The sequence below is a fragment of the Homarus americanus genome, unplaced genomic scaffold (assembly GCF_018991925.1).
Source record: "Homarus americanus isolate GMGI-L3 unplaced genomic scaffold, GMGI_Hamer_2.0 scaffold44060, whole genome shotgun sequence".
Lineage (NCBI taxonomy): Eukaryota > Metazoa > Arthropoda > Malacostraca > Decapoda > Nephropidae > Homarus > Homarus americanus.
Genome location: NW_024756871.1, coordinates 1,439,501 through 1,455,802, shown reverse-complemented (window position 1 = coordinate 1,455,802; position 16,302 = coordinate 1,439,501). Strand labels below are relative to the sequence as shown.

Genomic DNA, 16,302 nt, shown 5'->3' with positions numbered 1-16,302 from the left:
TTGAAGAAGTGTGTCGAAGAAATGAAAATTAACGGACCCACTGTTAGGGGAGAGGAGGAACACCAGGAACGGCTCCAGCGCAGGAACAATGTAATAGTTTTTGGAGTCACCGAGAGCCAGGCGGAGGGAACTGTGAGTAAGGAAACACACGATAAGGTGCTGTTTCAAAATATTTGCGCAGAGGTTCTGAAGAGTCCAGCAACCCCTCAGGATGTGAGGAGGCTGGGACAAAAGCAGGGGGCTAAGCCTCGCCCCCTCAGGATCACACTAGTGAGTGAGGAGGAGAAATGGCAAGTTATTCGGCAGGCAAAAAACTTAGCAAGGAGCGAGGCATTTCGGGATGTATTCATTCACCCAGACCGCACGGGAATGCAGAGGGAACAGCACAAGAAGCTCCTGCAGGACTTGAAGCAGAAGAGGGAGGAGTCGAGGAGGAACGGGGTCAGGTGTACATGGGTTATACTCAGGGGGAGGGTAGTGGAAACAAGTGTGCCGAGACAGGGCCAGGGGGCAGCAGTGCACCCTCCAACCACTCAACCCCCCACCCGGGAGGCGGCACCAGCTCAGCCTACCGGACAGGAGGGAACGAGCGCCGTGTAAACAATGACATTTCTAACCACCCCCTGCAAAATACAGTGTACTTAGCAAATGCTGCAGCTTCTGAGAATGTGGGAGGAGCGGGTTTATTACTAAGAGCAGAGACGTTACCGAGAACAAATTCTGGCTTGAATGTCATGTACACTAATACTGACACGTTCCTTGATAAGAGAGAGGAGTTTGAAACACAACTAAGAGTACACCAACCAGATATTGTAGGAGTTGTAGAACTGTTGTACAAGAACAGGAGAATCGACCCAGAGGAATGTGAGTTCAGTATTGCTGGATATGACTCATTTACGAACCTAACTCAAGAATCCTGCAGGAGGGGTGTGGTTATCTACACTAGGCAAGACCTTAGAGCCAGCCAGGCGAGGGTACAGGGAGAGGATGTTTTTGAAGAGTCCAAGTGGTGTAAAATTAAATTAAAGGGAGGGGACTTACTTATCGTCGGGTGTATCTACAGATCCCCAAACTGTGGCCCACTAAATCAAAGGATCTTAAGAACCTTAATAAACAATGCGGCGATGCTCAACCCTAGCCACCTCCTTATCATGGGGGACTTTAACTATGGCGACATCGACTGGAGAAACGAGTCCATCCCGAATGATTTGAATAACCCTGCTACTCTTTTTGTAGAAACTCTGAGAGATAATTTTCTGTTCCAACATGTGAGAGACCCGACACATTACAGAGGGGAGCAAACACCCAAGCCACTTGACCTCATCATAACAAACGAGGAGGGTATGGTGGCCAAACTGGAACACCTTGCCCCAGTTGGCACCAGTCACCATACAGTGTTGTCATTCAGATTTAACTGTTACCTAGTTCAAGATAAGGCCAGGCCAAGGTGCAAATATTACAAGGGAAATTACAATGGGATGAGGGAAGAGATGAGGGGTATCAACTGGCCTGACTTATTAAGGTACAAGAACGCAGACACTACGCTGAATATCATAACTAGTAAAATGACCCATTTGATCGATAAATATATACCCAAGACCAAACCCAGTGCTTCTAAGAATACGAGGGGATTCCTACACATGAACCATGCGGCGGTCGACAAAATTAAGAAGAAAACACAGAAATTCAAGACGTGGGTTGGGTCAAACGATGAGCAAGACAGGAGGATGTATGCAAGAGCCAGAAACCAAGCAAAGATAGAGTGTAGGAGGGCTGAAAAGGAGTTCTAGAGGCTGGTTGCACGCGGGGTCAAGTCAAACCCAAAGGCGTTTTACCGCTATGCAAAGTCGAAATTGAAAACGCGAGTAGGAGTATCAGACCTGAGGCTTGAAGATGGTAGTTACGCAGATTCTGACCAGGATAAAGCTGAGGCATTGAACAGCTTCTTTTCCTCAGTGTTCACAAGAGAGGATGCAACTAACCTTCCTGCGTTTGATGACAGACGGTTCGACACAGCACTGACCCACATTGTGTTCACAGAAGAGGGTATTAGAAATAAACTCTCCAGGCTAAAGGTCCATAAGAGTCCCAGCCCTGACATGGTGCATCCTAGAGTGCTAAGAGAGCTGTGCAACGAGCTTGCAGAGCCCCTGAAGATTCTATTTTATAAATGCCTGGATGAACAAATGGTCCCCAGTGAATGGAAAGTGGTTTATGTGAGTCCTATCTTCAAGAAGGGCGATAGTCACTCCACGAACAACTATAGACCGGTGAGCATGACCAGCATAATATGTAAAGTACTTGAGAGTATTATCAGAGATGCAGCGATGGAACATCTACTACGAAACAACCTTGTAAAAGATTGCCAACACGGTTTTATGCCGGAGCGCTCTTGCTTAACACAATTGCTCAAGGTATTGGATATTTGGACCCATATTCTAGAACGGGGTGGTAATATCGACAATATTTACCTAGATTTTGCCAAGGCGTTCGACAGTGTACCCCACGAAAGGCTGAAAATCAAACTGGAAGGGTACGGAATTCGGGGAAATGTCCTTGCGTGGATAGAAGACTTTCTACATGACCGCAAGCAGTGTGTGGTGATTAATGGCACGAAATCGTCATCTGTACCTGTAACAAGTGGGGTACCACAGGGCAGTGTATTGGGCCCGCTGTTGTTTGTTTGTTTCATAATTGACATGCCTGACGTTGTCCACTCCTCCATACAAATGTTTGCCGATGATGGTAAGTTATTTCGGGAAATTAAGAACCAAGTGGACTGTGAAGAGCTGCAGAAGGACCTCTGTGGGCTCCAGGAATGGTCGAAGAAATGGCTGCTGAGATTCAATGTCACGAAGTGTAAGAGGATGCACCTGGGGCGTACCAACAGTAAGGAGGCGTATCATATGTCCCAACGGGATGAAGAAAATGCACTAGTTGAGACTGTGTGTGAGAAGGACCTAGGTGTGTATGTTGACAATGAGCTGAAGTTCTCGTATACTGCCAGATTCTGGGGTCACTAAATCTAAGGGGATAACTTAACTCTAATCTTAATTTCTAAGGGTCGCTGCCACCAGACCCCCTCTGGACAGCATGTAGCTCGTTAGGTAGCGGGCAGAGTGGACTAGGCATTGGGTTAGGTTTTCCATTGACCAGATCGATAAGGGTAAAGAAGAGTGAAACCATAACATGTCTTAATTGATTTATTTCTTATAAACATACTGGTAAGAAACACATACAACCACACTGTGGACCATAACTCCAAGGCCTGTCCCAGGGTATAGCACTGGCGCCTCTAACAACTACTGTTGTGGTCGGTTACACTCCGACCCGAGGTGGGTTTGGGGTCCTCGGCCCACGAGGTAGAGTAGAGCCGATTAATCATGCCGAATCAGCGCCATCGCTCCTATATTGACCACTGCTGGGTATCCACCGGCTCCGAGCGACCGGTGGGTTTCAATTTAGCCCACCCTCGACCTGGAGACAAACGGGGCAGCGTCAGGGGACGCGCTCCCTGGCCATCTTGAGTTTATATACCCCTGAGTTGCCAGTGATCGCTACTCACGCAATGACAATAATCACAAACAAACTAACTGTTACTCATTCAAAGATGACCCTCAGTTGACAAAGGTCTGGCGAATTACTAAAGTTGATTTAAACAGACTAATTTAAGGTTGCGTTTGCCAGTAGAGAGTGCAATAAACGTAGTGACAACTGTGTTCGAAAGCGGGACTTACTGAGAGTGATCCTGAGGGTAAAACCGATGGGAAATACACGTCTCTCCTGAGATTCTACAAGCGCGGTGGATTTGAATATTATGTAGCGTAATATGAATTAAAACGGGTTTTTAGGAATGACAATGAGGTGCGCAGTACACTCGGGCCATTGTGAGAAGAAGGTAAATCAGGCAAATAAATTATTGGGTCTTATAAGAAGGTCGTTCAGATATCTAGACGGTCCGTCCCTCGTGACGATCTTCAGGAGTGAAGTGCTTCTCCATCTGGAGTACTGTCACCCCATCTGGTCCCCGAGATATACTGGGGACTGTCAGTTGGTTGAAAATGTTCAAAGGAGGGCCACCAGACTGGTGCCTGCACTTCGGCACCTCAGCTACCCTGAGAGATTGGAGCGCCTGAACTTGCCTAGCTTATACTACAGACGGGCAAGGGGGGACCTAGTTGAGGTGTATAAGCATCTCAGGGGGCACTACTCAGTTGAGTATCCTTACATGGAGCTGGCGGACGCTCGCCCCACAAGGGGTCACAGCTCAAGATTGAAGAAGCCACAAGTCCAGAAAACCGTGAGGGCAAACTTTTTCGGAGTGAGGGTTGTAAACTCTTGGAACAATCTACCAGAGAGTGTGGTGACGGCACCGAGTGTGAGCTCTTTCAAGACAAGACTTGACCAACTCTGGAGCGGGTTCAGGTACATTCAGGAGCCAGTGCATGCCCAGTATTTGCCAACAGTGCGTGACAGAGACGTGACCGATTGCCCGGGCGGCTAGCGAGCCGATCTTTTGGTGAAGAATATAAATGAAAAGAGACGTGACCGATCGCCCAAGCGGCTAACAAGCCGATCAGTGGCGAAGAGAGTAAAAGTAAAAGTAAAAAGAATATTTCATTACTTCCTGTCTTCTGCCAGCTTCTGTCAAAAAGGAATTCATAAATATCTGTTATTATTATGAGGCATAAAGCTGATGATAAGAGTGTGTGATTAATAATAACTCTTAAGTTCAACAAAATCATGAGGATGTAGAAACAGGTTATGTTAATACACCTGTTTAGCTGTTTGTTTACATTTGTGTTAGTACTGTACATTGTTATTAATATTTATTTCAGTTTGGACACGCAAGGATGCCCTTGACCAAGCCACATATGTTCGTGATGTTGCTCCAACAATTCTCACCTTCCTTGAGGATTATTTCAGTATTCCCTTCCCACTCCCTAAACTGGATATGTCAAGTGTACCAGATTTTAAATTTCGTGGTATGGAAAATTGGGGGCTTATTCTTTACAGGTAAGTCTTATGAGTTATATCCAGTGGATCACACAGGTTCTTGGAAGCTCATAAGTTGAATTTTCTTTGAGGTCAGAGATATTAAAAAGCATTAAACTGGCCACTTAGCCATTTGAGGATGATGATTTTATGTTGTAACCCCTTGAGGATGATACAGTAGTTTAAATTATAGCCCTTGAAGGAAGAGGGCTTTAGGTAATCATCCTCGAGGCTTATACCATTGTCCTCTAAGAATTCAGTCAACACACAAAAATAACACCGAAAATAGTATGCACATAATTACCCGTTAGCTAAAGTATAAAAAATAATTTCTAAAAGGACTTCTAAATTTCTTTGAGTCTTTACCATACCTTAACTATATAAGATAGTTAGAATGTAACATTAATGTGGAAATTATAAAAAAAAAGATATGATTTTTCGACTTGTCTGAAATCCTTCAGCCCACAGGTTTACATCACTAGTACTGCACTGTACTGTAGTTGTATAAGACACACGCATAGGTGCCAGAATAATATCAGGACTCCTGGAGCCAAACCTGAATTTTCATGTTTTATTTAATCCTGTGATTTTATTATTATTATTAATATTATTGATTTTACTCCAATTCCACCAATAATATTCTTTTACTTACTTTTATCCTCGTTGCCACTGATCAGATCATTACCCATTTGAGTGGCTGGTCGTGTCTCAGTTACGAACTATTGTTAAATAATGGGCCTAGTACATTGCTCTGTGGTACCTCGCTTGTCAGGGGGCACTCATTATGATTTTGTGCCATTACTTTTACTTTTGACTTTTATCCTCTTTGCCACTGATCGGTTTGTTAGCCGCTTTGGCGGTCGGTCATGTCTCTTTTGCACTGTTGGCAAGCACTGGGCATGTAATCACCACACACTGCTTGCAGTTGTGAAGTCTTCGATCCACTCTAGACACTCCCTTGAATTCCATACCCTTCCATTTTAATTTTCAACCTTTCTTGGGGGACGCTGTCAAAAGCCTTGGCAAGTTGTTTGTCACATTCTGTCTGGTGTACTGTCAACCTGGCTGGTTCCCGAGGTATGCTAGAGACTGTCATTTGATTGAAAATGTCTAAAGGAGGGCCACCAGACTGGTGCCTGTTCTGCAGAACCTCAGTTACCCAGAGAGATTGGAGTGTTTGCAACTACCTAGCTTATACTACAGACAGGTAAGGGGCGACCTAATTGAAGTGTATGAGCATATCAGGAGGCACTACTTGGTCAAATGTACGTACCTGGAGCTGGCGGACGCCCGCCCCACAAGGGGTCACACTCAAGGTTGGAGAAGCCAGAAGTCCAGAAAACTGGGAGTGCAAATTTTTTGGGGGGAGTGAGAATTGTGAACTCTTGGAACAATCTGCCAGAGCATTGTGAAGGTTCCAAGTGTGAGCTCATTCACTTGACCAACACTGGAGCAGGTTCCGATATATTCAGGAGCCAGTGCATGCCCATTATCTGCCAACAGTGCGTATCAGAGATGTGACCGACTGCCCAAGCAGCTAACGAGCTGATCAGTGGCAAAGAGGATATAAGTAAAGAGTCCAGATATATGTTATCGATATTGCCACCACGTTCCAGGATCTGAGTCCAAACATCCAGCACCTTTTGTTTCATGAATTGCCATACCTGCTGTATATACAGGTACAGTATTTACAATAATTTTAGTAAGAGGGTGTTAGATAGTTACAAACTGACCTGCTCATTTGACACTTTCTCTCTCCAGGGAAACTGCACTTCTGTATGATCCACATAAGTCCTCAGCAGAAAGCAAGCAGAGTTTGGGTCATGTCTTAGCCCATGAGATTGCCCATCAGTGGTTTGGGAACCTGGTTACCCCGGTCTGGTGGTCAGACCTCTGGCTCAAGGAGGGTTTTGCTACTTTTATGGGCTTTGTGGGGCTGAATGCTGTGAGTATGACTCAGTTTATTAATGTGAGGTTTAGACCATACTATGACTGTGGGTTTGGTTAGGTTAATTTAGGTTTTCTTAGGGGTAAATTAGGTTAGAGTAAGTTATGTTATTGTAGGGGTAGATTTGGTTAGGTTAAGTTATGTTAAAGCAGATTTGGTTAGAAGTTAGGCTATATTGGGGGTAAGTTAGATGTTAATGATGTAGTAGATTAGGTCAAGTTGGATTATATTGGTTCTAATATATGTTAGATTATGTTGAAATATGTTATGACTAAAATAAATTAGGTTAAAGTACACTGGGTTATGTTAGGGCTAGAATATGTTAAGTAATGTTAGGGTATCTTGGGCCAGTTTATATTAAGTTATTTGGCTGCTATAGATCACTTATGATAGGTTACCAGAGACCAGGTCCTTTGAAAGGTAGAACCTGTAAGATATCATGAGGAAGGGGTGGGGAGGTAACTGAAGAATGGATTATTATGAATTCAGAAGTACAGTAAGTTAAAAAGTGAAACTTAAAATTTCTTGGGGGAAAAAAAGAAAAGTTGAGATAATTTACACATACAGCAATTGGGGAAGGTAATAACTAAAGGCATGTCTATGTACTGTTTGAATGTGGTTATCAAGACATTTCTAAATGTTTATTATGATGTTTATGTAGGCTGAACCAACGTGGGGCATCATGGAGCAGTTCTTGACAAGCAATCTCCACATAGCCCTGCAGCTCGACAATCTCCGGTCGTCACACCCCATCAATGTAGAGGTCAACCATCCAGATGATATCAGCGAGATATTTGATACAATATCATACAAAAAAGGTAAAATACCTTGTTATAATATGTCTTAAAGGGGTTGTGTCAGGGTTTCAAATTTGGCATGACACTGTGTATATGTGTGTTTGTGTCCCCAGGACCTCCCTCCCCTGGATCTGCCCTTCATGAGCTCAGCATTGATTTACACCCATCTTTAATACAAACTGTGACTGACTGCCCCTCTCTCCTCAGGTGCTTCTATTATATGGATGATGCATCGCTTCTTGTCAGAGGTGACCTTTAGGAAGGGCATCACAAACTGCCTTAATGCTTTGTAAGTTATTTTATTGTTTAGTGGTGTTATGTTGTCAGGTGGATGTATGTTTCATATAAACTTGTCTTATTTTTTTATCATGAGTTCTGCTGCCAATATATATAATTAGGAGACACTCAACTCACTTGACCCTGTTGGCACAAGTAATGAAGTTTATGTGATGTTATTGTGTTACTTGACATGCATCACAGTAACTACTACAGTATTGTTACTGGTGTGTAATACTGTACCACATTTTAATGTAAAGTAATACCTCGCTTTATGCGGTCAATTGAACCCACGGAGGCCCGCGTAAAGTGAACAACAAAACATGGGATTAATTGAAATAGAGACTGGGCCGTCCCCAAACTCCACTTTTTCAGACACAATACCAACTTTGTAGTAAAAATAACTTCTTCATTTTATGATGGTATGCACACACAATTAGTAATTAAGAGAAATATCAATAATACAGTATAAGTCCAAAAATCCGGACTGCTTGGGGATTGGGTCGGTCCGGATTTTCGGATTTTCCGGATTCTCAGGCAGTACTTTTAAAATTCAAATTTCAGGAGAAATAAAGAAGAGATGAACAGGTACATTTTGATAGTTTATTCATTAGCAAATATAGCATGCTTCATTTATCTAAAAGAGCAGTGTTAAAGATAAAGCTGTGAATTCTAAAATTTTATTCTTTGCCTTTTTTATATCATAAATTGTAGACTTTCCAATGTTATATGTTTCCATTAGAACAGTATTGCTCACACCACGTTCTAGTTTCTTAATTATTTCAAGTTTGTCACTCAATTTCAAAGTGTTCTTCTTTCTCTTCACACAACGAAGTTATCTACTTTAGGAGCCATTCACTGGGGAACAAAATTAAACTTTTTGTCAGTTGCATACATTTTGAGACCTGTTTCTGGGTAAATTGAGGTCACTGATTTCAAATATGGCACCGGTTTTTTTCTATCGGGTCTAGTTTTGTTGCGGTGAGTTACCTACCATTTACTACTATATATAGTTAGACTACCATATACTACTGCTATAAATCTAAACCAGCACACAGAGAGGAATTACCAAACACGTAGAATTAATTTTTAATTACTTTTATTTACCTTGACAAGCATATTTTGGATTCATCAGTTGCTTTTGTGAACTATGCCAGATTTATTCAGGCACAAACTTGCGTTTAATGGACTGTCTTGAATATCGCCTCTCAGTGCAGTCTCGCTGAATGCTCCAGCAATAGTCCGCCATCATGTGAATGTCCCAGCGACCTTGATACCTGTCTTCCATGACTTTGATATCCTGGTGAAAGCGTTCACCTTGCTCATCACTCACGTCCCCCAAGTTTGCCGGAAACAGTTCAAGATGACTGTTCAGGAAATGCATCTTAATGCTCATGTTGCAACCTAACACATGGAAACTTTCCATCAAAGATTCAACGAGCTTTTTATAGTCCTCTGATTTCCTGTTTCCAAGAAAGTTCCTTACAACAGAAACGAATGCTCCCCATGCATTTCTCTCAACATCAGTCATGGATTGAGTGAAGGCTTGGTCTTTAATCAGCGTCCTAATTTGAGGGCCGTCGAAAATACCTGCTTTGAGTTTTTCTAGCGTTAAACCAGGGAACACTTCACACAGATACTTAAAACAGTCACTGTCAGTATCGAGCGCCTTGACAAACTGTTTCATAAGGCCCAGCTTGATGTGAAGGGGCGGGAAAACAATTTTTTCACGTTCCACTAGGGGTTCATAAATGATGTTCTTTTCCCCAACATTGAGGCTTTCCCTAACTGGCCATTCCTTCTGAATCCAGTGTCTGTCTTTGGCTCTGCTGTCCCAGAGGCAGATAAAGCAAGGAAATTTTGTATACCCACCTTGCTGTCCTAGCAAAAAATTGACCATTTTTAGATCAACACAGATGATCCATTTGTGTTCTTCATATTTGAGTAGCTCCAAAACCGTTTTGATGTGTTCATATTTTTCTTTCAGGTGTACTGAGTGTCCTATGGGTATTGCGCCAAAGATGTTGCCTATATGTAATAAAACACACTTCAGACTCCGCTTAGAGCTATCTATAAAGAGGCGCCACTCTTTCGGATCATAACCTGGAGCTCCCATCGCGGTGACTAATCCAGAAATATCACAACAGTAGACGAAGTCAAATTTAGAATCAAAGAACTGTAAGAGGTTCTTTTCTCTGTTGCGAAAGAATGTTACCTTTGTGTCTATTTTCAGCAAGTTTTTATCTTTTAACCGTGAAGCCAACAATTCTGACAGCTTTTTAGACAGACCCAGATCTCGAACTAAGTCATTGAGTTCTGCTTGGCTAAATGTTTGCGGTTCTGTTGATATGCCTGCAAAATCTGAGTCACTATTTCTGTTAGTTGACTCCTCTGTGACCTCAGTGTCATATTCACTGTCAGATTCAACGGAAGCAAGTTGAGTGAAGATAGGCTTTGGAACATCATCTGAATGGGGCACAGGCCTGATTGCTGAATCTAGACTAGGGTATGTGATAAGATGACGAGTTTTACCAGTGAAACCAGCAACACGAGTCATGCAAAAGTAACAGTCTGTGACATGGTCCCGTGGCTCACGCCATATCATCGGAATACCGAATGTTATTTTGTCTTTTCCTTTAGTCCATTGACGCAAGTTTTCTTCGCAGGAATGACATACCTTATGCGGTGCCCATGGTTTGTCTTGATCTCCAAGTTTCACTTTAAAGTAGGAAAAGTAAGCTCTCTTCACAAATTCACTAATGTTCCTTTTTTGCTTTGGAGCTGTGAATGCACCACAAATATAGCAGAATGAATCCGGGCACGTCACACATTTCCTTCTACTTGCTATAGAGGCCATGTTTCCTTTGATTCAAGTCAACACTGTTTACAGAATGATCACACCTGGAAAAGAAATAAAATAATTGTTTTAATGAAATAAAATAATAATGCACACACTAGTGCACACACAAATCTATATTTGACGCACTGATGTAATTAAGAATTATATTTGATGAATGTAAACTAAATGCTTATTACCTCCCTTTGCTATTTTCAGAATCTGTGACCTGATATGTAAATTGCCGCGTAGCATCAAAACTAGACCTGATCTGCACAAACGAATGCCATTTTCAGAATCTGTGACCTCAAATCTACCAGAATCAAGTGTCAGAACTCATGCAACCGAAAGTGTGTTCCCCAGTGATTATTATGGGCTTGTACAGTACTCTGTAAATGGAATGAGTAGGATTCAAAATTACATACGTTGTCACAGTTTGATAGCTCGTTTTAAGTGGCGACCGCGTGGTCGCTGTGCAGCTGTGGCGCTCACGCATGCACACAAAAGCCAGCTAAAAAAAAAAAAAAAAAGTTAAGTTTGAGTTTTCGAAAAGTCCGGATTCTCAGGTGGTCCGGATTTCTGGCATCCGGATTTTTGGACTTTTACTGTATTAGGTTTTTTAACAGTTACATTAGTAGAAAAGATGGCTGGGCACACGGGGATGGGGGGTTGGTTCCGAGGCAGAGGGCAGATTATTGGCCCTCACCTGTATCACTTGTATCAATTGTATCACTATCCACCACAGAGGCTTGCAGGGCCTCTTTGTCAAACCCCTCAAGGTCCATATAAGTCCATATCCTCACTATCACTGACTTGGGCTGGCTGTGGTGGGTGGCGGGTGAAGAACTCGGTAATGTTTTGATGACTGGGCGACCTTGTGCGCACCCTGCCCCCGCCACTTCCCGCGTATACGAGTAGATGCACCGCGTAAAGTGAATATTCCGGTTCTGGCGGGTTACCGCGTAAATGTAGAAACGCGTAAAAAACCCGCGTAAAGCGGGGTATTACTGTAGTCCTTGTTTGCTTTCAACATGAAGCATAGCTGTAGCTGTAGATGAAGCATAGCTGTGTCGTTCCTGCCAACTTAAATCTACATTCATCAACAGCAAGTTTGACAATGCTGAACAGGATGATCTCTGGCAGCATCTGACAGAAGCAGCTCATGAAGATGGTATTTTGCCCGTAGATCTCACCGTCAAAACTATCATGGATAGCTGGACACTTCAGGCAGGATACCCTGTCATCTCTGTTATGAGGAATGATACAACTGCTACTCTCACACAGGTACCTACAGTACTAGTAAACATCCTCAGCATTCCTTTTATGAAACACTGAAATGTTTTTATTATTATGACCAAATCTGTTAAAGTAATCAGAGATGTGACCGATCGCCCAAGCGGTTAACGAGCTGATCAGTGGCGAAGAGGATAAAAGTAAAAAGTAAAGTAAAAGTATATCTATATGAAATTAGTCATCCATAACCATATACTGGACACATGTGTACAGTACAGCATATATGTATTTTAGGAATGGTTCTATCTTGGGGAAATCAACAAGACCTCTGGCAATCAGCCAGGTTGGTGGGTGCCAATATCATACACCACCCAGAACAATCCAAACTTTCAACAGACAAACCCAAAATTCTGGATGGCCCAAGATAGAAAGCCTCTGGAAATTTCAGGTATATTATTTTTGTTTCCATTATTATAGGTAGTGAACTGGTTTAACACAGATGACCACTACAGAATTGGTGCAGAAAAAGTAAGGTGGATGCTTTTTCTCTAGGTAATAATTAATTTGTTTATTTTACTTATTTTCTCTCCACTTGTCAGCCTCTTAGCTGGTTGGTCTGTTTTGTTCCTCACTGTCAGCAAGTACTGGACATGTATGGACTGTTAAATGTAGCTACTGTACTTAAATATGTGCCACTGCTGGTCAAGTCTGGTTTTAAATGAGCTCACACATAGTGCTAATCACAAAATTTTATAATGTAACAGAGAAATGACCAACTGCCTGACTGACCGGAGAGCTGATTAGTGGTAAAGAGAATAAGTAATTAAGATTTTCATATAAGTCCTAGTAGTTTATTAGCTACTGTCTCCTTCGTCCCACAGTGATCTGAGAAATTCACTTCCTTGTTAACATAAATATATTTGGTTTCAGTTAATGATGTGTCTTTGCCATAGTGGAACATGTAATACATTTTCTTTTTATTGATACAACCAATTTGCATCCTCTTACATTTAACAATATTGTTATCTCAATATTTATACTGTAGGGCAGTGTGTTGGTACAGTACTGTACATCACACTTAACTTGAACTTTTTTCATTTGCTCAACTTGTACGTTCCGTGTAATAAGTGCAACCTTGGTATTCAGGCTAATTATTTGGTACTCTTCATGGTAATTCACAGTATGGGTATGTACTAAATTGAGCACAGTAATATTCTTCTATACTGTATTTTACTCATTAACAGGACTACCAAACCTGACACACTGGGTCATTGTCAATGTCCAAGTGTCAGGTTACTACAGAGTTAATTATGATAGTATCACCTGGCAACTCCTCACTGGTCAGCTGGCCAGTGACCACAAAGCCATTCATCTGGCCAACCGTGCCCAGTTACTGGATGATGCTTTCAACTTGGCACAAGCAGGTGAGTCCACATGCAGATACAGTAGTTTTAAAGGTGACCATGGCTCTGTGTTTGATTATATTGTAAAACTTTGTTATGATGAGTTAGATGATGTGACTTTATCTATAAGAAGTGACCCTTCTTAGAGATGCATTCAAATTCAATCTTTTCTGTGACTTGTGTTACCCTCAGCTGGGGGTGTAAAGTGTGTCTGTTTATCCTTATTAAGTATTTTTAATTCCATCTAAGTGTCCATCTCTCTGTCTGTCTGTCCATCCATTCATGCATCCAGGAACTTTGAACACAATGAATCACACTAACAGTGATGTACAGTATTTTAACAGAAGTTGGTAGGAGAATATAATTATGACAATAATATCTCACAAGTGTTCAATGATCTACATTTGCTCTAATCACTGTCTAGAGTTATGGTGGGGGGGGGGGGGACTTGGATATCAGTGGCACCCTTTGTACCTGTATTAAAAAACCCTGTTAATTCACAAAATCTCTCATGGTTTACTCAGATATTTTCTTCAGCAATTTCTCCATTGTTTATTGTATCACCTTGATCTTTAGTAGCTGTTAAAGCCTTTACATTAATTCATGGTTTGTTGATGTACTTTGTGATACCTGATTCTAAATGCAGTGTTTTCTTATAAATCTAGGTCTGCTAGACTACTCAACAGTGCTGACAGCAACTACTTATTTAGAGAAAGAGGAGGACTTTGTGCCCTGGAGAGTTGCCCTCACCTCCTTCAGCTACCTTATTAATATGTTTGAGCGTGCTGCAGGGTATGGAGCTCTCAGGGTATGTTTACGGAACAAAAGTTCGTTTTAGAGGTTTGCTTCTTGCATGTAACTAGTTATTTAGTAAGGATGGAAGACTATTTGAAGATTATTTATAAGTGTTTATAAGATTAGAAAATTAATTAGACTATCAAATATCCATAATCCTTTGGACCAAGTAGTGTGTGGAATTTAGATATTTTATAGGTTTTAGAAACATGAAGCAGAGATTGGGGTCAGAACATAATGTAACCTTCACAGTGTTGCTCACCACTTGTCTTAAGGTAGTTAATGCATTATGATGTAACTTAATTTTATGCAACCATCCAACTGTAAAGCCACAAGCCTGATGAAATTGTTTGGCTTTTCTAAAAGTTTCCTAAATTCATACACAGGCATGTTGAGGAGTACCCATAATAAGTCAATTATATATTGTACTATACAGGTACAGTACAATACTTTCCTATTTACAACATTATCTCTCGAACTAACACTTGGAGACTCTTTGGATGCCAATATAAAGATATAATGTATATAAGAATATAGCACAAATAACTGAAAAAAGCATGATGCTTTACTGTGGCTGAATGGTGACATGGGATATATGTTAAACAGTCTTCTGGAAACACTCATAAGTTGGTACAGTATTAATATTGTATGTGCTGGACTGTATTTTGAGTTTATAATTTTTATAAGCACAGATTTTTGATACACCAAAGTAGTTAAGCACCAGTAATTATTCTATAAAATAAAAGATGGATGTGACCTCTTGGTCCTATGTTCTTTTGAAAGAACTGTGAAAATAGAGAGGTCTGCAGCTCTTAATTAGGGAAGCATTGAATCTCAACACCGTGGCTGTGTTATTGGATATTAAGGTACTGTAGTTGTGGACTTCCCTCAGCTTCTAACCATTCATAGTACAAGTGCACAATGGCTGCATATAATGCTGGCTCTATTTTTGGCTAAGTTTAGGGAGTCCAATTCCCCCCTTTAATAACCCGATTAATAAATATCTTTTGAGCATGAAGAATGTTCTGTCAAATTTGGTTTCAAATGACCAATCCTTTGTCAATAATTTTTTCAAGTGTAGAGAGCCATTGGTCCACTTTTTACAAAAACTAGACCAGTACAGCATACAACAAACCTCGCTTATGTGTTTAGAGTTAGCATTTAGTTTTTTATGAGAGAGTGTGTGTGTGTGAAGAGGTGTAGAACAACTAAAGCATATACCGTAACAAAAGAGATAAAATATAATTTGTGTGGCCCTCAGTTTTAACTTTGAAAAGGGTAATTGGTAAAAAAAAATATCTCTTTAATCTACACTCATTAGGGGACTCTTAACATGGGGAAAAACCTGTAATAGCTTCCTTAAGACCATCTGATAGGAAAATATTACCGTTTGTAATATTTATCCAATGAAATATTTGACATTACTGTATAAGAGATTAGAATGTGTTTAGCATTATGTAAATTTCCTCAACACCCTGAGTAATGGCTCTTAAATCCATCTATGATATGAGTGTATGGAGTAAGTTAGAACATAAAGAACATAAACCATTTCAGTGCTATATCTTTGTGCTGTGGGTATTTCTCACCGACTGAGTACCGTACTGTACTCTTATTTTATGAAAATTCTAGGAATGGTTTGAAAAATAAATGTATTGTTAATGGTATTAGTGTTCTCATCGATCATCATGTCTCATACAGTAACATCACTGAAAGGGTTAGTAAACACCTGTCTTCCTGTCATGCTAGAGACAGCATCCTCTAAAGTTTTTCTCTCCATCTTTTATCAATTCAGGAATACATTCGGTCCTTAATGGTGCCTTTGTATGATTCTGTTGGGTTTGATGACCATCCAGACGACCCCCATCTAACTCAGTTTAAGCGAGTCATTGTCCTCGAGTATGCCTGCAAGTTGGGTCATCCTTCCTGTGTTAAAAATGCTGTTCATCTGTATTCTATCTGGATGAATTCACCTGCCAATGAAAGGTTGGTCCCTATTAACTTATATTGTGTTTCACCCTA

General features: G+C 41.1%; 1 protein-coding gene across 1 annotated transcript in view; it reads left to right on the top strand.

Annotated features, from left to right (window-relative positions):
- Positions 1–16,302, top strand: part of LOC121856930 (aminopeptidase N-like) — a 33,067-nt gene that overhangs the window by 12,578 nt on the left and 4,187 nt on the right. Inside the window, exons 6-14 of the mRNA XM_042352690.1 lie at positions 4,839–5,016; positions 6,757–6,940; positions 7,605–7,761; positions 7,948–8,029; positions 11,959–12,136; positions 12,380–12,533; positions 13,330–13,509; positions 14,154–14,296; positions 16,076–16,266. Coding sequence (XP_042208624.1) covers positions 4,839–5,016; positions 6,757–6,940; positions 7,605–7,761; positions 7,948–8,029; positions 11,959–12,136; positions 12,380–12,533; positions 13,330–13,509; positions 14,154–14,296; positions 16,076–16,266 — 1,447 coding nt within the window. The remainder of the gene's footprint in view (positions 1–4,838; positions 5,017–6,756; positions 6,941–7,604; positions 7,762–7,947; positions 8,030–11,958; positions 12,137–12,379; positions 12,534–13,329; positions 13,510–14,153; positions 14,297–16,075; positions 16,267–16,302) is intronic.